The 26,115-nt window shown below is 43.9% G+C and overlaps 2 protein-coding genes across 17 annotated transcripts in view; one reads left to right on the forward strand and one right to left on the reverse strand.

The window, feature by feature from the left end:
- UIMC1 (ubiquitin interaction motif containing 1) overlaps positions 1 to 20,919 on the reverse strand; it is a 94,008-nt gene extending 73,089 nt beyond the window's left edge. For 2 of the 10 annotated variants that reach the window (XM_084839366.1, XM_084839372.1), the window contains exons 1-3: positions 20,826 to 20,911; positions 19,924 to 20,056; positions 11,747 to 11,901 (exon numbers count right to left, since the gene is read on the reverse strand). In XM_084839366.1, the coding sequence (XP_084695492.1) occupies positions 11,747 to 11,893 (147 nt within the window). In that variant the 5' untranslated portion in view covers positions 11,894 to 11,901; positions 19,924 to 20,056; positions 20,826 to 20,911. Of the gene's footprint in view, positions 1 to 1,217; positions 1,292 to 11,746; positions 11,902 to 16,130; positions 16,242 to 19,878; positions 20,057 to 20,716 lie in introns of those variants that run through there. The other 8 variants (XM_084839368.1, XM_084839369.1, XM_084839365.1 and 5 more) reach the window with 7 other exon arrangements.
- Positions 20,909 to 26,115, forward strand: part of ZNF346 (zinc finger protein 346) — a 28,414-nt gene continuing 23,207 nt past the window's right edge. For 2 of the 7 annotated variants that reach the window (XM_084839377.1, XM_084839375.1), the window contains exon 1: positions 24,812 to 24,900. In XM_084839377.1, coding sequence (XP_084695503.1) covers positions 24,840 to 24,900 — 61 coding nt within the window. In that variant the 5' untranslated portion in view covers positions 24,812 to 24,839. Of the gene's footprint in view, positions 21,201 to 24,811; positions 24,901 to 25,062; positions 25,255 to 26,115 lie in introns of those variants that run through there. The other 5 variants (XM_084839378.1, XM_084839380.1, XM_084839376.1 and 2 more) reach the window with 4 other exon arrangements.

Here is a 26,115-nt window from a genome sequence, read left to right on the forward strand (position 1 = left end):
AAACTAGGGATGTCAGAGAATTCCGCAACGGATCTCGGTGAGGCCGAATGCCAGTGCATTCGGCCCCGTGAAATCCATGGCGGAACGGCCTGCCACCCCCCCGCCCCCCGCAGATCCCCCCCAGGACAAGACTTACCTGGGGCGGATGTTTCGGACGGCAGAGGCTCCAGCGGCGGCTTTGGCGGCAGCGGGTCTTCTGACCAGCTGCCGCCACCACCATTTGCAGTCTGCGTGTGTGTGGTTTTTTTTAGACGTGATAGGCTACGTAAAGACTTACGTAGGCTATCACATCTGGGTAAAAAAAAAAAAAAAATGTGTACACAAATGGCGGCGGCTATGGCTGCCGCCATTTGCGTTCCTTATTTTTCGCCATCTTAGTCTACGTAAATATTTACGTCGACTAAGACGAAAGCAAGAAAGGGGAATGCAAATAGCATACTGGGCCCAGTATGCTATTTGCATTCCCCTTTCTTTTCTTTGTCTTAGTCTACGTAAATATTTACGTAGAGTAAGACGGCCAAAAATAAGGAATGCAAATGGCGACGGCCATAGCCACCGTCATTTGCATACACGTTTGTTTGTTTTTTTAAACCCAGACATGATAGGCTACGTAAGTCTTCCCGTAGCCTATCACGGCTGAATACAGGGACGCAAACGGCAGCGGCTACGGCAGCTGCCATTTGCGGCCCTGCTAGCCAGTGGCCGGATGTCCGGCTGCTGGCGGAGCCGGCCAGCGGCTCTGCGGAATCCCCGCCAAGCGGAGCTGGCCAGCCAGGATTCTGGGGGGAGGCGCGGAGCACCTCCCCACCGGCGAGGATTCCAGGGGGAGGGACGGAGCGCCACCCCCCCCCCAGCGGAATCCAGCAGAGCCAGGTAAGCGGGGTTTGTACACCCCTACCCTAAACCACCTGTTTCTTTAAAAAAAACTGGTCTGTACTCCAGTGCACTAGAAAGCAAGCCATCAGCCTTTAAAGTAAGGACTGGCCAGGAAGCTGAAACCCAACTAGTCTCAAGGGAGGTCTGAAGAAACTGTTTGTTAATTTCACCTTGGCAGTGAATTCAGCTAGTATCAAGGCAAAACCAGAAATCCCGCTGCCAGGAGTAAAACTGACAAGAGGCTTCCTTGAACTTTGCCTTGGGAAGAATAGGTGTAAACCTAGTGTCTATCCTGCTTAGTTGCATACTCAAATGCAGTCAATTAGACAGGGGCAGATTACCTGTGAAATGAACAGGACACTGACAGGGATACTTGGTTAGATGTTTCTTTTATGCAACTGCAGAATGACAAAGTCTGTAAAAGGAATGTGAAAATGTAAATAGGGAAAAGGGGGGAAGGAGAGAGAGAGAGCACATAGCAAGATGGGAAGATCAAAGAGAAAGACTGTGTAGCAATTCAAACCATCCCACCCTCACGGCATCAAGCAGCAGTAGCTTCTCTCTGCTACAGACATGCCATAAAGAACCATCTGGGAGTCTCTGGAATGGTTAACACCTGTCAAGTTACTATAGCCAATAACAAAACAGTCCATTTGTGAACTTCTTGATAAAACTCGAGTGTTGAAAAGAAGGCTAAATTGATTTGCCTGAATACACACACACACACACGTGACCTAACTCTATTTTTTAATAAGGTTTTTATTTACTAGGCTGTTCATGAAGTTCGTACAACCTGCTTTGATTATATTAAGACATTTGGTATGTTTCCCACCTTACATTCTCATAAACACATTAGGAAAATAGGGACTGCATATTACTGTTAACTGGCTCACATATAACCCTGTTGTAACCCTGATAATGGCTTGCTGTTAAGAGTAGAAGGAGGAAATACAAAACTACAGAATCTGAATGGATCAAGCTCTTTAGGTGAAGTAGAACATTGTATATCTAATTTTTAAATAGTACAAAGCCAATTGAGATCTCATATGGCTGTACTCTACCTCTTTCTATCCCATTTTTTGCTCCCTGTTGCCCCCCTTAAGGTTGACAGGTCACAATGCTGCAGTGACAGAAGTCACAACTGGCAGACTTCCCCGTGCCCAAAAGGTAACATATACTAACCTAGCAACCATTAATTTTAGCTGCCATGTCTCTTGAACATCCTCCCTAGCATTCTTGTCTACTTTCCTCATCCTGTATAGCTTTCCTCATCCTGTATATGCTTATTGCCCTTCTTGACCTTCTGCAAGTCCCTCTCTCTGATGCAAGAAAGGGTCAGAATCAATGTCCTGTCTCCTCTGCCCTTTTCTTCAAACCACCTACCCTTCTTTCAGGTTTCTCTTTTTCAATCTATTCTGTCCTCTACAATCCTTCCTTCAGCTTCCTAGACCCTAGGCTCCCTGTCCCAAAGTCCTAACACCACCTGAGTCCTCAGCCTGTCCATGTGAGATTTTAACCCCAGCCAGACTGACAGCTTTCCTCTCCCTCACAGAAGACGGAGTACAACTGATATAGTTCCCTGAACATTCCTTGTTCCCTCACCAGCTCAGCCAATGTGTAGTCAGGGGCTTTACTGCCACAAGTGCAAAAATATAAATGTACTGGTCTGACATCAAAGCGTTCTTAACACATTGAGAAATTGAAGAGCAGAACTCAAAATTCACCTAGGACAAACATAATTATATGTACAAGAGAAAAATCAATACCCTATTAATAAAAAAGAAGGTAATTGGTTAGATAATTGCTCCACTTAGAAAAATCTGCTCAGTTCTAGGGAACTATAGTCTAAATAAACATGCTGTGATGCTGATATACCCAAAAGGCAACTTATACTAACTGAATTTTACTGCTTCCATAAGACAGGAAGTCATTGTTGCACTCTATTCCATACTAGTCAGATTTTAGCATGGAATACACTTGGGAGAGAAAACAAGAGAAGAGAGAGGTTTGGAAAATAAGTCTTATTAGAAAAGGCTAATAGTGGAGTTGGAAGATGACAACCGTTTACGTTTTTTTCTAAAGTTGCTCAAGCAGAAAAGCAACTGACAGGACATAGTGGACTTTTGTTGAAAGAAGAAAAACTCTCAAGGAGGAAACAGTTGAAGGCAGAAAAATTCAGATAGTTATTGTACCTCGACCATTGGATATTTTTCAGGTAGGTACAGTTAATGGAGTAATGATCGTTCTTAAAGGCAGGGCCGAACACCTGCACCCACATCAACGTGAGTCCCCATCTGAGGGGAATTCTTTTGCCACCAGGGCTCACCTGGTGCCAGTCTTGTTGTCTTTTAGATGCTAGGTGAAAACCATTTTTTTCTCCCAAGCCTTGTAAATTGTTTAAACCATTTCCTTATGATTCTGATGTATTTTTATGACATTACGATTTTATTGTTGGATGATAGTCCTGATGCCAGATTTCTGTTCATGCACCTTTTTGGAGCACAGAAAAATATAAACCACCCTGCAAACACTGTTGAAGGGTGGTACAGAAAATTAAGTAAATAAATATGGCAAACTAGCATAGACATAGAGGAGTGTTATGGTATGGGGGTAAAAATTATATTGACTTGTAGTGATAAAAAGTATATTGACTTATTTCCCCCTCTTCCAATTCTGTGCTCCAAAAATGAGAGTGGACTGAAATCTGGCATTGGGACTACCATCCTTCTTGTTCAAAAAGAAAAATGGGCATGCAAAATATTCAAGGTTCAATCCCTGGCATCTCCAGTTAAAAGGTTCTGAGCTAGCAGAGTAGGGGAATACATCTCCTTGAGACCTTGGAGAACCACTGTAAGTTGGAATAGACTGTACCAAACTAGATGGGTCAACAGTCTGACCCAGTGTAAGGCAGCTTTCATATGTTCTTTCTTATATTCGCAAAGATGTTCAGACTCAGCTCACTTGATCCCCCTAATGAAAAATGTAAAACTACAGAAGGAAGCAGATGCAATTGCATTTTTCACTATATGGTTGCCTTTTTTCTCTCATTTCCTCAATTATACCCTGGCAATTGCACAGATTCAGTCGTAATTCTGGAATGACACATACTTTGGTCATTCTTGCTACAGACTGTTGGTGCTTTGTTGTTGTTGTTGTTGTTGTTAAGGATGAAGGACCGAGGAGAAAGCTGGACTTCAGGACAGTCCAGTGGCCAAAAGCAACTGAACTGCATGGGGATAATGGGTGTAATGCTGACAGAGCAAGTGACTAAATGCAGCTGCAGGAATGCAAGTAAATGCAACCCAATACCATACCCCTAAAGAAACTGGTTGCCTGGCTTTGCTTGAATTATGTTCATTCATTGCTCTACTGCAATTCTTCTTTCTCTTCTCCCACCTTCCTTCAACAGCAGTCTTCTGCTGGTATTCTCACAATTTCTTAACCATCTAGTTCTACTGCAAGGCTAGATTCAAGCTGTTGCTAGTTTTTCAGAAAATTATCCCATTCTAGCACTTATGGTGACAGCCAGTGTGGTGCACTGGTCAGAACGTTTGCATGTCATCAACAACCCATAGTTTGTTAGCCATGGGCTGTTGAAAATGCAGCAGAAGTGAGCCGCTGTGCTAGTTCTGGGCCAACAATTCCTGTTGTGATAAACCTGGTTCAGACATCACAATAAACCTTTGTTTATTGTGATGTCTAAACCAGGAAGTCTCTGGGCTATTTGTCCCCCAACAAGCCAGGGTTTTAGGTTTGGACATCATGATAAACAAGCCAGGGATGGGAGGTCCCCAAGTTGTTTAGCTTCACGTGGCGGTGCAAGGGCTGGGCTCCACATCTTTGCAGAAGCACCCAGAGAATACATGGGAACAGAGTCTGAGTCAGATGAGGAAGAGGGCGAAGAGGTGGGGGAGCTACCAAGGCCACAGGAGATAGAGCAGAGAGACAGTGGCAGAGAGGAGTCTTTCCAGATGCCAGCTAATCAGTTGGATCAAAGCCAGGCAGAGACTTCTCCATCCACCATGGGAATGCCAGATCTTACGGTGGGGGAGGGAGGAGTTAGGAGTGACGGACCCAAGGATCAGATGTCAGGTGAGGAGGGAGAAGCAACTTTGGGAGGGGAGGCGGTCTAAAAGGTTGGCTACTCAAAAGGGGTTCCTAGAGGAAGAGCCTCCTTGAGGGTGGGTTTGGAACAGCCACTCAGGTTTCCTAGTGCTGGCAAGCGCCAGTTTCGTCGCAACATCCTAGCATACTGCATTCAAGAAAGGGAACTTCTTATAGTCTAATAAGTATTGTGCAAAACTGACTAGAGAATGTAGCTTTGTGTTGCTGGATGTGGGTTAAGTCTGTAACCTGAAGAGCTGTTGATCTGGTGGTGATTTGCATAATAAAAGCTATTTACCAAGACACTGTCCTTCTTGTGTGACTACAAAGACATCTGGAGACTTGGCACTCAACAGGTGGGAACCAGCACACTCGCTTCTGGTGCATTTTCAACAACCCATGGTTTGTTAACCATGGGCCATCGCGACATTGAAACTGGGCCAGTGCTGGGCTTCATTGTGGAACACTCCAGTTCAAATCCTCACTTGGTTGTGAAGCCCATTAGATGGCCTTGGGTGAGTTGCTATCCCTCAGTTTAACCTACTTCACAGGCTAGCACCCTGAGATCACTGGAGGAAGGTTGGATACAAATGTAATAAATATGACTGGGTTCAGACAACACGATAACCCACAGCCAAGGTTTGAGTATGGATTGAGTGTGGGTTGTTGTTGAACCATAAGTTGTTGTTGAACCATGGATTATCGTGTTGTCTGAACCCAGCCAAGCTAACAAACCATGCTTTGTTAACCACGAACAATCCATGAAAAGAACTCATGGTTTGTTGTTAGGTTGTGAACTGTGGGGTATTCATGGTTAACAAACCATGGTTTCTTATCGTGGCTGGGTTCAGACAACACAATAACCCACGTTTCAACAACAACCCACGGTTCAATGACAACCCATACTCAACCCTTGGGTGTGGATTATCTTGTTGTCTGAACGAATCCAGTTTAATATCACTTCCCAATCTCCACACATACTACTGAGAAAGAAAACCATACCTTTCAATCAACAATAGTAAAGAGCTGATAAAGGGGCCAATCACAAATGCACAGTTAGGCTCAGGCTACTTTTATCTTCAACTTGTGCTATGTAAATAATCAGCATTGATTAGACAGGCTACTGAGCAGAAAAATTTCTCCAGATTAGCCTTAGCAGATGCTACAACAAAGCCCTGTGCAAAAAAAAGTTTGCAAAATAGCACAGGGGAGTTTGACAATAAAGCGTGACTTAGAAATACCAGGGAGACTCAGTCTGCCAGAGATCATCAAAAATGAAATGTTGGAGACTTTCCAGCTGCAACTGCTACAAAACATCCTGGCCCAGGAGGAGTATTGGAGGCTTGTTCTAAAGATATCTGTCAGGAGGTTGCCAAAGAAAGAATCTGATTTCTGAGTGTGCCTTTAAAAATCTGTGAATCATAAGGAACCACATCCAAACAACTGCCAGATGAACTGAGAATCTACACCTCTCTAAAACTGCCATTTATCCAGACTATTACATGCTTTTTATGATATAGCAACAAGAATGGAATTCAGGACCTGAATTTTGTATCGCATGCCTTGAAAGTCTGAGGAAGTGTTTCAAGAGTCAGACACATTTTTCACAATTCCCTGGAAACAGATTTTTTGCAGAAGAGAAAATGAGAAGGCAAGGTTATAGCCCCAGATCTCAAAACAGAGCAAACAGAATAAATCCACTTACTCAACTAGCTGTGAACTGTTTTCACTTAAACAGAACCTAATTGGCTCTTTAATGGCCTCCCTGTGCATATCCTCTTCTGTAATATGAGCGATTATGCCACCAGAATTTATTGTTTATCGGCCTGAACATACAGTCTAGCCAAAGTGTCTAACATCCTTATAGTGTATTTTAGGACTTGTTTTGTTTCGCTGCTTTCAAATGCATACACGATGAGATAAATAATTGCAGCTAGGTCCTGATCTCCCATGTACAGTAGACTCTCTTGAAGATATTGGTTTCTTCTTTCCTTGCAGGTTTCAGCATGAAGATCGGTAACACAGCACAAATCAGAAGTTTGCTTAGCATATTTGCCGAGCTGGGGGTTTAGTACAAAGGAATAATCACTGTATATGATCTAGTTCTTTAAAGGAGTTTGCCAGCAGGGAAGGTCTCCAGTAAGTGTGCAGACGTAACTTCCAATATCATCAACTGTAAAGGTTTTTTCCCCCCTCTGTTTAACATCTGTGTGGGTTTCTTTTTTAGTCTTTCCACATAATAGCCATGTCTTTATCAAAACTGGCCACTAAAGAACCCAGGTGCAAAATCTACAATCAGTAGGGAAGCAAAAACCTTACCATCATTTTTTAAAAGCACAGGGCAGTTAGTTCCTCTGCAAGTCATTTTGGCATGACTTAGGTTCAGGTCATGAGGACTCCGGCTTTCCTGAGATTCAGTAATGCAATTGGAAACCTCTGAACTTGTATAAATAATGCAGCTATCAGCACTGATTTAACTGTTAATAGTCTCCATTACTGAATTCTATGAAACATCCCACAGCTCGACATTTGTGTCCTGACAGTTACATACAAATTTGTCACACTAGATAGATCCTCTCTCTAGAAAGGTTCATTTCTACCTCTCCTCAAAAAGTTGAGCTGAACAATACTTTACAGAGGCTGTGGCAGTTGAGATTTCTGTAGTTGCTGCCATCTCTAGAGCATATTTTATACAAGTGGACACCACAATCAGTTGCCTTTGGAATGAACTGAGTGTCATCAGAACACTTTACACCTACCCTTCTCTTTCAGCAGCTTTCAGGACAAATTCATAGAATCATAGAATCATAGAATAGTAGGGTTGGAAGGGGCCTACAAGGCCATCGCGTCCAACCCCCTGCTCAATGCAGGAATCCAAGTCAGAACATCCCTGACAGATCCAGCGTCATCTTGAACGCCTCCAGTGTGGGAGAGCCCACCATGTCCCTAGGTAATTGGTTCCACTGTCATATTACTCTAACAGTCAGGAAGTTTTTCCTGATGTTCAGCCCGAATCTGGCTTCCTGTAACATGAGCCCATGATTCCATGTCCTGCACTCTGGGATGATCAAGAAGAGATCCTGGCCTTCCTCTCTGTGGCAACCTTTCAAGTACTTGAAGAGCGCTGTCATATCTCCCCTCAGTCTTCTCTTCTCAAGGCTAAACATGTCCAATTCTTTCAGTCTCTCTTCATAGGGCTTTGTTTCCAGTCCCCTGATCATCTTTGTTGCACTCCTCTGAACCCTCTCCAGTTTGTCTGCATCCTTCTTAAAGTGTGGTACCCAGAACTGGACACAGTACTCCAGATGAGGCCTAACCAGTGCTGAGTAGAGGGGAACTAGTACTTCCCAGGATTTGGAAGCTATGCTTCTATTAATGCAGCCCAAAAGAGCATTGGCCTTTTTTGCACCCACATCACACTGTTGGCTCATATTCAGCTTGTGATCGACAACAATTCCAAGATCCTTCTCGCTTGTAGTGTTGTTGAGCCACGTATCTCCCATCTTGTAACTGTGCATTTGGTTTCTTTTTCCTAGGTGCAGAACTTGGCATTTATCCTTATTAAATGTCATTCTGTTGTTTTCTGCCCAGCACTCCAGTCTATCAAGATCACTTTGAATTTTGTTTCGGTCTTCCAAAGTATTAGCTATCCCGCCCAATTTTGTGTCATCTGCAAATCTGATCAGCATTCCCTGCACCTCCTCCTCCAAGTCATTAATAACAACGTTGAAGAGCACTGGGCCCAGGACTGAGCCCTGTGGTGCCCCACTCGTTACCTCTCCCCAGTTTGAGAAGGTTCCATTGATAAGCATTCTTTGAGTCCGATTCTGTAGCCAACTGTGGATCTACCAGATCATTGTTTCATCTAGCCCACTTTGAGCTAGTTTGCTCATCAGAATATCAGGGGGCACTTTGTCGAAAGCTTTGCTGAAGTTGAGGTATATGATGTCTACAGCATTCCCAAGGTCCACAAGGGAGGTTACTTGATCAAAAAATGAGATCAGATTCGTCTGATAGGACTTGTTTTTGACAAATCCACGTTGGCTTTGAGTAATCGCTGCATTGTTTTCAAGGTGCTTACAGATGGATTGCTTTATAATCTGCTCCAGAATTTTCCCAGGGATTGATGTCAGACTGACTGGTCTGTAGTTCCCAGGTTCCTCCTTCTTACCCTTTTTGAAGATAGGGACAACATTAGCCCTCCTCCAGTCATCTGGCACTTCCCCCGTCCTCCATGATTTCTCAAAGAGAATAGACAGTGGTTCTGAGAGTTCTTCTGCTAGTTCTTGTATTACTCTAGGATGCAGTTCATCTGGCCCCGGTGATTTGAACTCATTCAAAGTAATTAGGTGTTCCTTGACCATATGCCTATCGATCTCAAGCTGCAATCCTGCCCCTTCAGCCTGTATTTCGCCTTTGCCAGTGGGGTCATAGACCTTCTTTTGGGAGAAGACTGAGCCAAAGTAGGAATTGAGCACCTCTGCCTTTTCTTTGTCATGTTATTGTTTTGCCATCCTTATTTAATAGCTGAACAACCATTTCTTTCCTCTGCCTTTTACTATGCACTTAGCTGAAGAAAGCCTTTTTGTTGTTTTTAGCATCCTTCGCTAACCTCACCTCGTTCTCAGCTTTAGCCTTCCTGACGCCATCCCTGCAATTCTGTGCTACCTGCCTGTACTCTTCCTTTGTTGCTTGGCCTTCTTTCCACTTCCTGTATGTGTCCTTTTTTGTTTTCAGGTCGTCTCTAAGCTTTTTGTGAAGCCACACTGGCTTCTTCTGTTGTCTTCCACCTTTTCTTCTTGTTGGAATTGTTTGTAATTATGCCTTGAGAATTTCCTTTTTCAAAACCTCCCACCCATCTTGGACTCCTTTTCTCGTTAGCGTCACTTGCCATGGGACCTTACCTGTTCTGATTTTTTAAAATCAGCTTTCCTAAAATCCAGGGTACGCGTTTGACTACACTCGGCTTTTGCTTCCCTTAGAACCAAGAACTCAAGTACAACATGGTCGCTTTCCCCCAGAGTTCCTGTAACTGCTACTTTATCCACTAAGTCATCTCTGTTGGTTAGGATCAAGTCAAGGATAGCCGATCCTCTAGTTCCTTCTTCTACTTTCTGTAGGAGGAAGTTATCCACCACACAAGTCAGGAATTTCCTGGAGGGGCCATGTTTTGCAGAATTTGTCTCCCAACAAATATCGGGGAAATTGAAGTCCCCCATTACTACCACATCATGCTTCCTTGACACATTGGCTATTTGCTTTTCAAAAGTTTCATCCTCATCTTCTCCTTGATTGGGTGGCCGGTAGTAGACTCTGACCACCAGGCTCCTTTTATTCTTTGCTCCATTTATTTTGATCCAGATGCTCTCGATGGGGCTACGAAGCTCATTCTCCTGTATTTTTGTGCAGAGATATGTATTTTTCACATACATATCTCTGCACTCCCATGTAATTCTCACAACATGGGAGCATTTTCAGGAGTCACATGCACGTTGGGTTTTCTTAAACCATTATAGAAGCTTTGCTCAAGGGTGGTATAAAAATCTATTAAAATAAATTTATAAAATCATAAACTGCTATGCGTGGAGAACTTCAGATGGTTGTGGTAGCTAGAATCACTTTTCTCTATCCTTCACCACAACCCTATTTGGCTGATTTGTACATGTTTGCCTTCATTCATCCCTTCCTAAGCTCAAAGCAGAACTACTGTAGTAAGTTGTATCTGAAGCCCTGATGAATGCTGAGAGACTACAGCTGATGCAGAAGACATACCCCTCTTAACAGAGGTATTTTGCCTCAGTACTGTAAGTGTGGCTTTCAACTGCTTTCTGGGCAGAATTCAAGGTGTTTATTTTGACATATACAGATTAGGACTAGTCCTATCAAATTACATGAGACGGCAATTTCTACCCCTAGTAGTATGCAGCTATATTATCTTAATGCACTCCATCTGGTTCTTAAACATGGTGCCCCGAGCCCTTGGGATGCTGTGTGTGTTGTGTGGAATGAAAATGAATGAATGAATGAATGAATGAATGGTATTTACAAAAACAAAAAGGATGGAGTGAGAAATTGGGAAGGGGGAAAGTTTATTGCCAGTGTCAAAAGCCTACTCTGGTATGTCTTAGATGCCACAGATGATCATTTGGACAGAAATCAAGCAATCCTAAAAACACTTTCTGTAGAAGTAATGGACTACTGTGCCAAAAGTTCAGCTACCTACCTCCAGATAGACAGGCAGAACTGACTCTCCTATAGAAATACAGTGGATTGATACATTTGGGATACCATGGTGATGTACAAAGGTAGACTGCAATCCTATACAGACTCTCCTATTACCTATGAATAAGTCTCACTGAACTCAATGGGACTTACTTCTGAGTAGACATGCACAGGATTGTACTACCACTCCACAAGCAAGCAATTCCAATTTTTAAAAAGATGTTATGGCACCATGGTTTCTATTTAACTTATCTCCAATGTAGAAGCCCTTCAAGCTTCTGGCTGCATTCCAAATGCATATTTTTTATTATGATTCAGACATCCAAACTCTCCCAATAGATATACCATGGATAGTAATCAGTGAATTTCATTTTTCTCTTTTCTCTTAATTAGTGATCTTGTTGTGTGATGTTCTTCCATTTTTTTGCCTGTATTTTCAACTTTATTTCAAAATAAAATCTCACGTAAAAAATAAAATAAATACTCTGGTATATAAATAGCCCCCCTGTCAGAATTTGCATTGTTTATGTTCTTGACCACTCACCTCTCCATCACTGTCAGATATGACAATACATGCATCCAAAAAACTGTGCTTTGGTATGGCATCTGACATTCCCTTTGACTCCTTTTCTCCCTGATCTTGCCCTTGGGTATCAGACCCATCTGCAGTTTTCCGCTTCTTCTTTGGCATCCTTTCCACTGGAACAAACAGAAAGATTTAAAGCTATTTGGCTGATCCTGGTTTATTTCTCCCCTAATAGATTGCTGCCTTATTACTTTGAGGCAAAACATCCTAGACATCCCATTCTTATCACATAGGCTCACAGACTTGAGAGTTACAAGACACATTCATAAATCCCTGCTCATCCAATTAAGAATACCTTATACAGCTGATTAAGTGTAGAAAAAACTGGAAAACACAGACTAACAGCATATTCCAAAGCAATGAGTAAAAAAAAAAAAAAAGCTCATTTCAGGCTTGCCCAAAGTTATACATTTAACATCAGCCTTCCATCCCAAACCCCTATTAGCCTCAACCCTGCTCCACTGCTGATGCAGAACAAACAGAGAGGGACAGTGGATCATGCTAGGCTCAGCACTCCAGAAGGGAAAACCAAAGCATCAGAAGCAGTTGTCAGCTTTCATATTCAATTAGGCATAGGATAGGAGCAGCAATTTTCAAAAGATGTGCTCTCAAAGCAACAGCTTGGAGGTACACAGTAGGAATAGGGTAAAGGTTATAAGAACAGCAAAAAGACTAAATGACAATTTGAGAGAAAAGTCAAGGACACTTGGATTTCCTTTCACAGCCTAAGCTACCCACCAAACGGCATACTCAGAGTGCCCTCTGCTGGGACAAGCCCATTCCAGAAAGGACATTCTGCAGACAGGAGAAAACTTGCTGATTATTAGCGCAACAAATGCTAAGAGTTACAAGAAACAGAGGGGAGGGCAGGTGCAAGTGCAATTAGAGCTAGTGCTTTCGGCAATGTCTTTCCGTGCCAGACTATACATAGCAAGAGAACTACATAACAAGCTTTATCAGTGAAAGCACAGCCAGGAAAGTGGATTAGGGCCCTTGGCCAACTGAGAGAAGCAGCAACCTGGCAAATGCTTTTCCTTCACATTCTCCAAAGCTTTTCTGGCAATCGGTTGCGCATGCAAACTGATCACAACACAATCAAGCAGTCTGATAGCACTTCTCTCGCTCCAAGTCCTTTCTCAGAGATGGCACCACAATAGTAAGCCAAAAGAATGCAGAAAGGATGTAGTGGTGAGAAGGCCATTCCCTAGTTCACTTAGCCCAGGTAACTGATCAGACTGCATCATGACCATTAAGATGGTCAGGGTCTTCTAGTCTACTGGCTAAGTTCCGATATGGACTCAAACAACCCAGTCCCAAAGGGGAAAAAAATGACTGTACTGGCAAAGAGGAGCTGCTTGTGCACCCTACCACATTCCCAATATGCCCAATGCTGGTGCTGCCTGACAATCTATTTATTATTGGATATATTCAATATCCAGCCCTTCTTGCCATCCCATCACCATCACAGGCACGCCTGGTGGGAATGCGGGAGAGGGCCTTCTCGGTGGCTGCCCCAAGGCTCTGGAACTCCCTTCCTAGGGAGGCGAAAGTGGCACCCTCCTTGATATGCTTTCATAGGCATGTAAAAACTTTTTTGTTCCAGCAGGCCTTTGGGGATAACTAGTCTGGACCTGTGAAAATATGATGTATGGATACTATTTTTGTGGTGGTGGTTGTCTTTTAATGTTTTGATATTTTTACAATTTTAATATTGATGATTTAATTATGTTTTTAACTTTTGTACACTGGTATTTATATTGCTATTTATACGTTTTAATTGTATAAGTTTTAACGCTGTAAAGCCGCCTTCAGTCCCAGTATTGGGAAAAAGGCAGGATATAAATAAATATAATAATAATAATCACAACTTTGCTTGTACAAACTAAGACATTTCTTCTCTTGAGGCGGCAATCTCTGTGTGTTTACCTGGGAGTAAGCTCCACTAAATAGAAAAGGTCTTCTCTAGGATTGCTCTATAAATTTCATAAATATGCCAAATAGTACACTTTTATATGCAAAGTTATATACGATGATGTTGTTATAGAAGTAAATTAAGTTTAGGTTTGATACAAAAATATTGAATATATTTCCATTTTTCCCTAAACTTCTGTGTCTTTTTCATGGCTTCACAATTTTCAGAAATGTTACATCTCTGGCACTACCTGCACTGGTTCCTGCATCCTCAGAAGGAGTAAGATTATCCTTCTGTCTGAAGTGTTATATTTGTTTATGCGCTGTAGCAGAACCACAAGTGTGGAACTTCCTCCCAGGGGAGGTCAGGCTTGCTCCACCCCTACTGAGTTTTAGACAGGAAGTAAAAACTGTTTTGCCAGGCCTTTGGCTTTTAAAATTATGATTTGTCTGTTTTTAAAGAATGTACTGTTTTTGGTTTTATGTTGTGATTTTATTGCACATTGGTTTAAGGGCCCCAATGGGCAGGAAAGTGATATATAAATAAAAGGTAAAGGTGTCCCCAACCAGTCGTGTCCGACTCTAGGGTGCGGTGCTCATCCCCATTTCTAAGCCGAAGAGCTAGTGCTGTCCAAAGACGCTTCCGTGGTCATGTGGCCGGCATGACTGAACACCGAGGTGCACGAAACGCTGTTACTTTTCCCACCGAGGCGGTACCTATTTATCTACTTGCAATTTCTTGCTTTCGAACTGCTAGGTCACGCGGCACTCGGGTCTCAAACTGCTGTCCTGCCGACCTTCCCATCTGCAGTTCAGCGTCTTAACCACTAAGCCACCGTGGCCCTCAATATATATAAATACTCTTAATAAAAATAAAAAATACACAGATTTCTACAAATTCCCTCTAATTCTGTGTGGTATAGTGGTTAGAGTGCTGGACTGGGGCTCAGAAGATCTGGGTTCTAGTCCCTACTCAGCCATGAAGCTCACTAAGTGACTTCGGGCCAGTCACTGACTCTCAGCCTAACCTACCTCACAGGGTTGTTGTGAGGATAAGAGGAAGAGGACCATGTAAGCTACCTGGTTCATTGGAGGAAAAAAGAAAGGATATAAATGTAATAATAAATAAAAAATGAACAAAATAAATAAGTCTCCAGTGCTTTCACTTTGAAATTAAGACAACCAATGTTGCTCTGAAATTTCCATCAGTTGAAGGGGGAGAAAAAAATTTCCAATGTATACCAGTTATGCCCGTTAGAACAATAGGCAAAGACTATTCAGAAGACAATTCAGTAAAATTCAGCAGCGTTGTTACCTCACATTCAGTAGATCACTTTGTATATCTTAGTATGCCTCTGAAATACATTGGGGAAAAGCACTTGCAAGCCTGCCAAAAATACAACATTCACACCAGCACTCAAGTCCCTCAGATTGTGCAATATATCTTCTGCCTGAAAGATCACATTAGATAAGGGATTGCTAAGAAACACTAACTGGAGGTAGGATGACTCACTTATCTGCTACATTTTCAAAGGGATGCGTAAAGATTTAACCACACAACTCTCTGTGCAGCTCTGAAACCAAAGAGGCTGATACCTCTTAACAACATAAATTAAAGAGACCAAGGCAAGGCAAGAAGAACTGAAAATGTTGTTTTGCTTTCTTCTCTCTCTCTCTCTCTCTGGGAATCTGCTATTAACTAAGTGCAGTATTTGGTTTCAGTGAAATGGAACAGGTCAAAGAATTAATTACTTGCAATTAATTCTATATGTTGGCTCACAGGCTGGTTTTCCAGTCATCTGTTTTTTCAGTGGGATTCTTAAGAACATTTCTCTCTCTAACCACAGACAGTCAAGGTGACCCATTAATAACCAAACCCATGTGTGCTTCATTTCAGAACATGCACTTTCTGGGGTATCCTTGAAAATTCCCCCTTTATGATTATTTGCCATTTTCTCTCATCATCATCATCTATCACTTTGATGAATCAGAAAACAATTACGAGCAGGATAATTCACAATCTTGACACTGCAGCCACTAGACCTGCCAAGCTGTGACAGCTTAAAATGCTCAAACACGGAGCCAAAAATGAATGACTCTCATCTCCAAATGAGTTTCTGAGAGGTTCAAGCTACAGGCTGGCAATTTCTAAAACTGCTACCCCAACCTCAGGAATGATAAATATGTCGCTGATAACCAGCACGATAGACGAGGTCCTCATTATTGCATTTATTAGTGGTCAAACATAACACATAGAGCTGCCCTCAACATCTTCCATTGTGAGTTTTAACATGCTTTGCAAACACTAATTTACACCAGCCCTAGAAAACTGGGTTTATTTAACCCGCTTTTCTGAAAACACTATAAAGAATCTGGGTAGTAATACATAATTATGCTACCAATTTTTCAAAAAGGATAAATACACTCTTACACTTTAAAATGTAATTGTTCATTGTGCTGATTGTTCAAGGTTAATGAGACTCTTAAGAGCCTTTCGCAGGGACACGCTCCTGTAAAGTCTTTTCTGTATGACTGTTGCCTGCTGTCAAATACAAAAGGAAAAACAAGACGGGTGGACCACATCATTGACGTAAAGCTAGTAAAATCCAATGGATCAACTTTTATATGCACTCAGCAGTTACAAGTAATGATTAATTCCATAGGGTCTCCCAAATGTGGAGCAGATATGTGATGCTCATGAAAGAAGTTGCATGCACAGGTTCAAAGAACAAGTAGCAGCAAAGTGAGAATAAGAATTCTGAAGTGCAGAGCTGCAGATGCATCAGATTCTGCATCACTGTATGCATCAGACAAATCCTTTTTTCTGCAATGACTGTGAATCTAAGCATACCTTGAAAGTTTCACTGAAATCAAAGGAACTTATTTCCAAGAAAATGTGTTTAGGTTTAAAATGGGTTGCTTGTACAAAAAAAGACATATCTGGCTTCAGGCTGTTGCCTTTGAAAACTCATGCCCCAATAATGAAGTCTGCCTCTGGGGCTGCAGCTATTCTGTTGCTGAATCAGCCCTTAGCCCAATCACATGGAATGTCTCCACATCAGTGTTATATTTCCCTTGCAGTATCTGGAACCAGCATGATGTTCTAGTCAGCAGCCCTGTTGGGACACATAACAGGGCCTTAGATGATTAATGCAAATTTCCAGCAGCCTCACACATGAGGAGGCACTCTTTCAGATATCCTAGCCTCCAGCTGTTTAAGGCTTTATAAGTAAGAAATAGTACCTTGAGTTGGACTCAAAAGCAAACTGGAAGCCTGGGCTCTAACTCTGGCTTGTTGGTGGGAGAGACCAGCCAGCGTTCCATTTTTGGACATCCCTTGGTTGTTTGGCTGCTCTCGCTGGCAGAAGCCAAGTGGGAGTGCTCGAGCCACTGTGAATAGCATGCTGGCACATTCATGCAAACCCAGGGTATCATCCCACAATGATACCATGAATGTTGTGGGATGATACTAAAAAAGCAACTAAAATGATCAAGAGGGTTCAGCGACTCCCCTATCAGGAAAGGTTACAACATCAGGGATTGTTTCGCTTAGAAAGAAGGCAAATAAGGGGAGAAACACTAGAGGTGTACAAAATTATGCATGGTGTGGAGAAAGTGGATAGGGAGACATTTTTCTCCCTCTCTCATAATGCTAGAACCTGGGGTCATCCCATGAAGCTGATTGGTGGGAGATTCAGGAGAGATAAAAGGACGGACGTCTTCACACAGCACATAAACTATGGAATTTACTTCCACACAATGTAGTGATGGCCACCAATTTGGATGGCTTTAAAAGGGGATTGGACAAATTCATGCATAAGGTCATCAATGGCTACTAGTGCCAATGGCTATATGCTACCTCCAGTATCAGAGGCAGAATGCCTACGTACACCAGTTGCTGAGTAACATGGGCGGGAGGGTGCTATTGCACTCATGTCCTGCTTGTGTGTTTCCCATGGACAGCTGGTTTGCCACTATGTGAACAGAATGCTGGACTAGTTAGACCCTTGGTCTGATCCAGCACACTCCTGAGAGGTTCAGCAGAACCAGCAGGGATGTACAATCCCCTGTGGATCCTCTGATGTACCAAGGCTGTTTCTATAACCAAACCAGACCTGAACCTAGATTGAAAAGGATCCTGATAATCAGTTTCATCCAAGAAAACCTGGATTTGCAAGGCCACTACTTACTCCAAGACCTTGCTTAAAAAAAAGATTAGAAATTGGCTGATAATTCAAGGGTGATGGGAGCCAGCAAAGTTTTCTTCAACAAAGGTCTTACCATGGCCTCCTTTAGAGAAACTGGGACATGACACCCTTTCAAGGAGGCATTGACCCAGTTTGCACAACACTCTGGGGCTCACCATGGGTTGTTTATGGCATGGTGAGCACATGCCAGGCACAATTTGAATATGCAGACCCTGATCAGGGGCTGTTGTGTTATGTGAGCCCAGCCATTGGGGGTTATGCGATCACGGCTTGAATATTCAAAATGGCAGCTGACACACACCATGGGTCATGGGGGATTAAATAACCCATGATGGGCTGTTGTGTCATGCAAACCAGCCCACTAACAATCTCCACCGCCCAATTTGCCTGCTGTCCTCTGGCAGGTCTTATAAGCCAGGATGGACACAGATTTAAAGAGCACATTCTTAGCCTTAATCCTCCAAATAACTTGTGCACCTCCCCAAGTTGAACAAACTGAACTTTGTCCAACAAAACCAGATTTCAAGGACCTGGTTTGCCAGGAAATCCTTTATGTGAAGCTCATTCTTCACACTGGCCCTGGCTGCCCCTCAAAGTTTCCTAAACATCACAATGCAGTTCTCGTGTTTCAAATCTGCTTGCAACCGAGTCTAATGATTGCCAGAGACCATCAAGGAGCCTCACTCCAAGACACACTTTATAAACTATCCTACTCTTTTAAGAAGTACATAATTATTAGGAAACATACCTTATTTGAGAGTATTCCTATTCTGCAACAGACATACCATACAGCTCCACAAAAGAGACATTCAACCATTTCCAGTTTTCCAGAGACATCTCCCCCTTTGCAAAATGATCCAGAGCTTTCCATAAAGCACTGCTTCTTTTCATTTTGCAAGGAATATCCAAACCCTTATTTTTCTCCCTGACCAAAATGGGGCTCTCCCATGTTTAAAGGAAACGGATTAAGAGAAATATGAACTTAAATTCCTGCAAAACCAACCGCTATTTTGTTGGAATACAGGAGGGTACTTCCAGAAGAGGCTTTTATCACACCGTCACCCTGCCTCATTCACTGAAGGGGGGAGGGGGAGGACCCAGACATCATCTTCAACTTGTAGTCGTCCCTTGTTTTCCCACTTCTTCCACCTTTTATTTACAGTGGAGAATCCATCCAGAAAAGATGGAATAGCTCCACAAAGCCCTTCTGATTGGTAGCACTAGGAGCCCTCCATCAGAAAGCACCCAAGTCTAACAGTATGCCAATTCCTTTTTTTCCCCTTTTGTGCAATCATCCTACAGGCCTCTTGTAGCACCATTTCCAGTTCCAATGGTAGAAAACAGATGCAAAGTGGGATGATGCCTTGCTAAGTTAAATACAACTTTTTGCAAGAATACAGCCATGCTGTTCTGTATTCCTTGTTTTCATGTAGTGCAGATATATTTTGCCGGTCTTACTTATGATATTACAAGTAGCTAAGCAAACTGAACAAAGCCCACTTAAAAAAAAAAAAGAATACTTTAGATGTGCACCACCACAATACTAGAGAGTATAAATATTTATCCTTAAAAGAAAATCTAAATTAAGGAAAAGGCTTGTGAAATACAAAGGTGATTATGGTCAGAGGGGAGGGGGTCAGCGAAAGAAGATAGCCTTTCTGGCATTTGTCACTGGGAAGACATTTGTTTAAAGGGCTAGATGAATGCGTCTGATCTTTAGTACAGTTGGGAGCACACTCAGCCTCTAAAGATTCAGAAAACAATAATAAAAATAAAATCTAGCTTTTAAAAAGTACACGCGATAATGCGGTGTGGGACCATAGAAGAATTTTGTCACTGTTATTCAAAAAGCACTCAGCGTTATATGACACAATGGGGGGGATTAATACGCAGGTTCCCTGCAACAGATGTGCTACCTCAAAGCAAAATATCTGTATCCCAGGAAAAAGCAACACCTGAGTAACAACTTACAAAACATGGCAAAACCTTCTGTGGAAATGTGCTAATTGCAAGCACCTGTGCACCACTCTGAGGGCTCTTTTTACACACTACATTCTGAAGAAATACCCAATTCTTCAATGCACACAGGATTACTTTGCCAGGCTGCAGTCGTTCAGCCAGGTGCAACAGAGGACAAGGGTCCTTCACCCTGTAATGGTTGTAAAGAAAAGGGAATGTCAGCAGCTGTCACTGAATTTTCTCTTCTACACAACTCTTAAAAGTGGAGGAGCCCTGCCCTCTTTAAGACTGTGTCTGGCCACAGTCTTAAAGGGGCCTATATCATCTAAGAACAGGCACCTGAGCTACAAGAAGGAAGATCTATCCAGAGGAGTGTGCATATTAAACGAAAGGGAAGGAATGCCAGATTCTACTCTCAGGTTGCCAGCTTTTGAAAAGGCCCCTGCAACTGTGCTGTTAACAGCAGCCTGACGTGCAGGCAGTGTTGACCTCCACGCTACGAAAAGCTTCCTTGGTCGTTTTCTGCACATCAAACGGCTGCTAAGAACACGAGCGCAGACCAGCCAGAGATTCTGTTTCCGCTCGGGGCCCACTGGCGACCCTTCTCTATTTTGGGCGAAGCGGGTGGGCGCCCCGGGCTCCAACGAAGCGCTGGGCTCACGAGCCTCACTATATTTGGGCAGCCAGACCGAGGAAGAGACCCTGAGGTGAGGTGGCGGCGGCGGGGAACAGAGTGTCCTAGGGAGAGAGCCCCCCCCCCCCCAGAAGCATTGGAGGGGAGGAAGGTCATACGGGCCCCACGAGGGAAGCACCTCCGTGGGTGGGGCTGGGCATGGACAGAACTACTCACCGGCCCCAGCCTCTCCCCCACCGGGCCGGTGCCCCGCCCCCTCCCACGCCGACCCCACCAGGCGGGCAACGACAAGTCGGCGACCCTGCTGCCTCTTGCTGGGACTCACACACAGATGCGACAGGGAGCGGGTCTTTTGCCCACACTCAAGTTGGCGCCAATAGCTTCGCTTCCCACAGCTGAGATGGAAAAGGTGCGCGCGCGTGCGCGCTGGGGGCGATGGTCATGTGAGCTGCTCTTTCCGCGGGATCCCAAGTGAAGCCTTTAGCGTCATCTTGGGTGAAGGCAGGTAGCTGGGGGTTCCTTTCAGCGCTCCCCCCCCCTTCAAATCAGCAGGCTGTGCCTGCTGCTGTTCCCGCTCTCTCACCCGCCAAAACAATCCAGGAAGTCACGGGGCTTTTTGGCTGCTCCGCCTTAATGTCTGTGAATAATCTATCCTTCTACCATATTAGTGAGCTCTTGGAGCTGCTGCTTCAACTGGAGAGTGAGTAAATGAGTCTACCTGTGCTTAGGAATGTTGGGGCTGATGGGTTGTAGGAGTTTGGAGAGGGAAGGTGTGCATGTAGGAATTTAAGGGTGCAATCCTATGCATGTTTAGACAGAAAAAAAATCCTACAGCTCCCCGCGTGCCTCAGTCAGTATGGCTTGCTGGGAGTTGTAGGGCTTTTTTCTGTCTAAACATGTGCAGGATTGAGTCCTACGAGTGATCTCCGTTGGAAGACAAATGGCAGTTGGGGCTTATTCCCCCTTTGCTGCAAGCTCTCTCGCAGGTTTGCTTGATGCTACCACTACGGTAGAGGTATCCCACTGGAGGAGAAAGAGAAGGCAGGGCCTTTCTCTATCCAGGGAAAAGGGAGGGGGATGGCTACAGGCCTGCAAGTTCACAGGTTGCTTGGCACTGCTAGGAGCACTGCCACAATTCTTCTCTAGCCCTGCTTATTTTGATCAAACCCTTTTGTTCAAGCACATTGTTTCTGTGGCAAAGCTAGTGTGTGTGGTAAGGACAGACTCTTGTGGTACCTTAAAAACAAAGTTACAGCGCAATCCTGTGTATGTCTACTCAGAAGTAAGTCCCACTGAGTTCAATAGGACTTTCTCTGAGGTAAATGTGCATAGTAGTGCAACCTGAGAAAGAGGGTAAGATGGAAAGAAGGAAGCTGTGGACCGGGGATAGATGAAGGCACTGAAAAAATATAGTAGCGGGATGCTGTGAGATGTTTACAGACTATAATATGTGAAGTAATAAGAATTATACCCTGAAGCATATTCAGAATGCCTTTCCTTCAGTGGTACATAAGTGCAATTCAGTCTTCCTAACGAAATAATGTCATGATCAGCCAAACTTTCCATGGGGAAACGTATTTATTTGGTCACGGAAACTCTTTTAACATTTTAACATTTTTAGTTTATATACCTATAAAATTCCATTCTACAACAAAATATTACCTACTTCTGAGTAAGTGCACTTAGCTTCAGGGCAGCAGAAGGAAAGCCCATTTTATTCCTGCAGCCATGCTGATGTGCTATAATGAGTTGAATTTAAAATGTTAAAATCTGCACATCCAAGGAGTCATTTTTATATATTTCCCAGGGTTGCTATTATTATTATTTTGTTCTAACATACTGGGAATGTAGCAACTGTGGAACTGGGTGGGGGGGGGTGGTACCTGTCATTTGAAGTAAGTGAAGTGATAATCTAAAGGGTGGAGGGGAAGGCGGTAAAAGTCCAGAATCCAAAATTGCCTAACAGCATCACCAATGTCATCTGGCTTTCTTGGAGTGTGCCTGACTGTAGAGAGGTGCAGTGCAGCTGATTGCTACCGGGCAGCTGTGCTTGTGCCCTGGGCCATTGTAGGCAGTGAGGTTTCTGGCAGGTGGAAGAGCAGGTGCACTGGCTGCTGACATGCCAAATGGAGTCCCAGAGGTCTTCCTCACCTGTTCTTTCTCCAAGCTGCCCCAGGCCCCTAACCTTGGGATGAAAGAGAAGTGGATTTGCTCACATGGTAATGTATGAGTGGGTGGCTTGGCAGTGGCTTGCTTGAGTGTGTCTGGAGCTCCTTGGCTCTGCATTCATTTTTCTGGAGCGCACCTGCCTTTTTCATGATCCACATGGCCAGACTCTAGTGGGTACATGGTTCTCCTTGGCAGCAGGGGTTTGTGCTAGACTAGAGAAAGGTGAACAGATGTGGAAGGAGGATAGGGGATTCTTGTTCTCTTCTGTTCAAAAGCCACAAAGTCTTCTGGCACCTTAACAACTCACAAATTTATTATGGCACTGTACAAAAGTTTATTTTGAAAGGTGTTGCTTTCATGTAGGTGGAGAAAAATGGCACTTGGTGAAATAAAGGTATAGGAGCCATCTGGTCCCGCTAGACTACCTGGTTTTTTGCCCACACATGCTTCTATACCCCCAATTATGGAATGCTCTCCCCACTGAGGTCTGCCTGATGCCAACACTCTCATCTTTTTGGTGCCAGGCATATGATGGGGCATTCATGTCAGTTGTTTCTACCACTATTGTATTGTAACTGTTTTACCTGTTGAAATTGTTTTAAATTTTGTACATTAGAGATTTTATATTATGTTTTTATTATCTTGTATTGTGGTGTGTATTTCTGTGAACTGCCAAGACAGCTTTGGCTACTGGGTGGTATGGAAATGAATCAATAATAATAATACTCCTACTGCCTCCCTTCTACACCCTTTCTGCTTTTTTGATTTTTTCTTCTGAAATCAAATGCCCCCTTGTCCTTCCATCTCTTTTGACAAATGGGTGTGTGTCCTTTAAAGACAGGCATATGCGTATGTGCACATACACATGTTAGAGCCAGAGGTGGCTGCATTGTACAGCTGATTTGGGGCATCATGACAAGGCAGGAAATGATTATCATTGTTGTATTTTCACTCCCAGGAAAGGGGAGAGGTGCTTATGAGATTTTCTGCCTTGGGGGCCAAAATAACTTGACTGCCTTTGTGTTCTATTTACCTTGACTTGAGGGGACAGGGTGGCATTTCCTGTTCTGACAGCAAAATATCTTGGGTGGGTCCTGGCTTCTCCTGTTTAGGGTTAGTTTAGGGGTTTCTCCCTAGTAAGATGATGCTGGGATTATGTTACAAGCCAGACTAGATATGTTCAGTGTGAAGAACATGAGCCCTGTTAGATCAGATCAAGGGTTCATCTAGCCCAGCATTTTGTTCCTACAGTGGCCAATCAGCTGCCTGTGGGAAGCCCACAAGTGGGACCTGAGTGCAATAGCACCTTCCTGCTCATGTTCCCCATCAACTGGTGTATATAGGCATACTGCCTCTGATACTGGAGGTAGCATATAGCCATCAGGACTAGCAGCCATTGATTGCTGCAGTCCGACATAGCTCTTTGGAGGGGTTTTTCTTCTAAGATTTCATTCAACCCTCAGTGATAAAGAGAATGGTGGTGGTTTACTGTATGACTGCCCCTTCTGGTTGTGCCCTGAGGATTCTGGCCATTGTTTCACATGAACTGGAGTAAAACTAGGTTTTTGTTTTCGGTTTTATTCATTTAAAATGTTTATTACCTACCTTCTCTAGGCGTTTTGAATTGGGAGCATAGAATTGTATTAACTTGTGCCGTTTTGGGAACGTCGGGGGATAGTTTAAACAGAGCTCCCACTAACAGGCGCCCTAATTAAAAATTGACACGGGATGGTCAATTCGGGATATTTAGCACAATACAGGTCGCTTTTTACAACTCGTCCATGCCATGAGAAAACTTGTGTAGCTGTTTCACACGTTGTGGGTTACGCGACCTATATAGCCTGAACGTCGGAACGCACCGTAATTAAGCTCCCCCGGTGGCGCCTACAGCCCTGCCTAGTTCCGTGTCCGTAGGAACCGCCCCTAGTACTCGCGTGCCCTTAAAAGACATGGACGCCTAGGAGGCACCGCTGTTGTCGCGTGGTTTTCCTCACGCGTCGAAACCAAATATCGCGAGAGTATGTGGCATTCTACTGGCTATCCCGAGCTTTTCGATTCCCGGGTTATGGGGAGGAGCTCTCGCGACGTGCCTTTGAGATCGGAGCCTCTCGCGGTATCTCGGAGCTGAGGGAGAAGACGGACACCTCGGGGGCGGCGACGCTGGAAGAAGATGGCGGACGAAGCGGGTAGCAACGGGGACGCTTCAGCCTTGCCGGTGGGGAAGGAGGCAGGTGAGGCGGGGGTGGTTCCGTCTTGCTCTTGTGGGCCGAGGGTTCTTGTCTCCTTGTACTCTTCCTTCCCAGGCCCGCTCACCTTAGTATGTTCGCCTGCAACATTCTTGGGCCTGTCGATGTCACCCGCCCTCACCCACCCCTCCTCATGTGTGACTACAGGATTAGGACCGGTTGCCGATACTCTTTCTCCACCGCGTGCGAAGAGAGAGAAGCGAGCGCCCCTTCTCTTTCTCTATCTCCTGCTCAAAAGCCGATCATGAATCCTTCCCCTCCACTCCGTGTGCAAGTCGAAGTTTCCGGTTGCCACCGACTTCAATTGCAGAGGGCTAGCTGGGCTTGTTACAACAAAAAGTAGGCTCTTAGGGCACCTTGCATACTAAATAAATAGTTGTGATACAGGATTTCGTGGACTAGGGCACAGGAAGTCTGTATCTAATGACCTGCGCTTTAGTCTACGAACACTTAGAAGTCTGTTATTCTTTAAGGTGCCATAAGATAGGATAGGTGTGTGTGACTCTCCTTTCAATCTTCTGCTGGTAGTGAAACCCTCGTGAGAGCATTGGTGCTGGCTCCAAGTACCCCTCAGATGTGTTACTCTGGTTTGTTGACAGAGTGATTATTTTCAGTTTTATACCATAGCATATGATTGCTAGGTTATTGTACATTTGCCACTCTCTGTCTAGTAGATATGATTGAGGCTGTGTAGTCTAATTCCCTTTCAGCTGTGATTTAAGGATGTGATTAGGTTTCAGCCCTATTTCACACATTGTGTGCCTCATCTCATACACAAATGCACACATTTGAACTGCCAGAGTGTAGTGCTCTTGGAAACAGTAGTGTGTCCAAGTTCCAATGTTTTACTCTATGCCCAAATTATTGATCTCTGTGGCCTGGTTCACATGTAACAACAACTCCTGTGTTGTTTCTGAATCTTCATTAACCCAGGAATTGTCGGGTCCGGGCAGGAGCAAGCAAGTGTGCTGTCTCCTGTATGCTTCCATTTTCAGTCAACAGCCTGGGTTGTTATTGTGACAGCTGAACCTGGAACTCTGGGTTGTTCAGCAGTTAAACAACCCAGAACAATCAACCATGTTGGGACTCATATGAAGAGGTTGGACATCAAGTGAGTGAGTTTGGAGAACACTCTGCAAAGAACCTTGATTAGCTGTCACACTTCTATCATGCTGTTCTACAGCCACTATTGTATACATT

This window comes from Heloderma suspectum, chromosome 2, assembly GCF_057233095.1.
Source record: "Heloderma suspectum isolate Gila_16-S chromosome 2, 16-S_ref, whole genome shotgun sequence".
NCBI lineage: Eukaryota > Metazoa > Chordata > Lepidosauria > Squamata > Helodermatidae > Heloderma > Heloderma suspectum.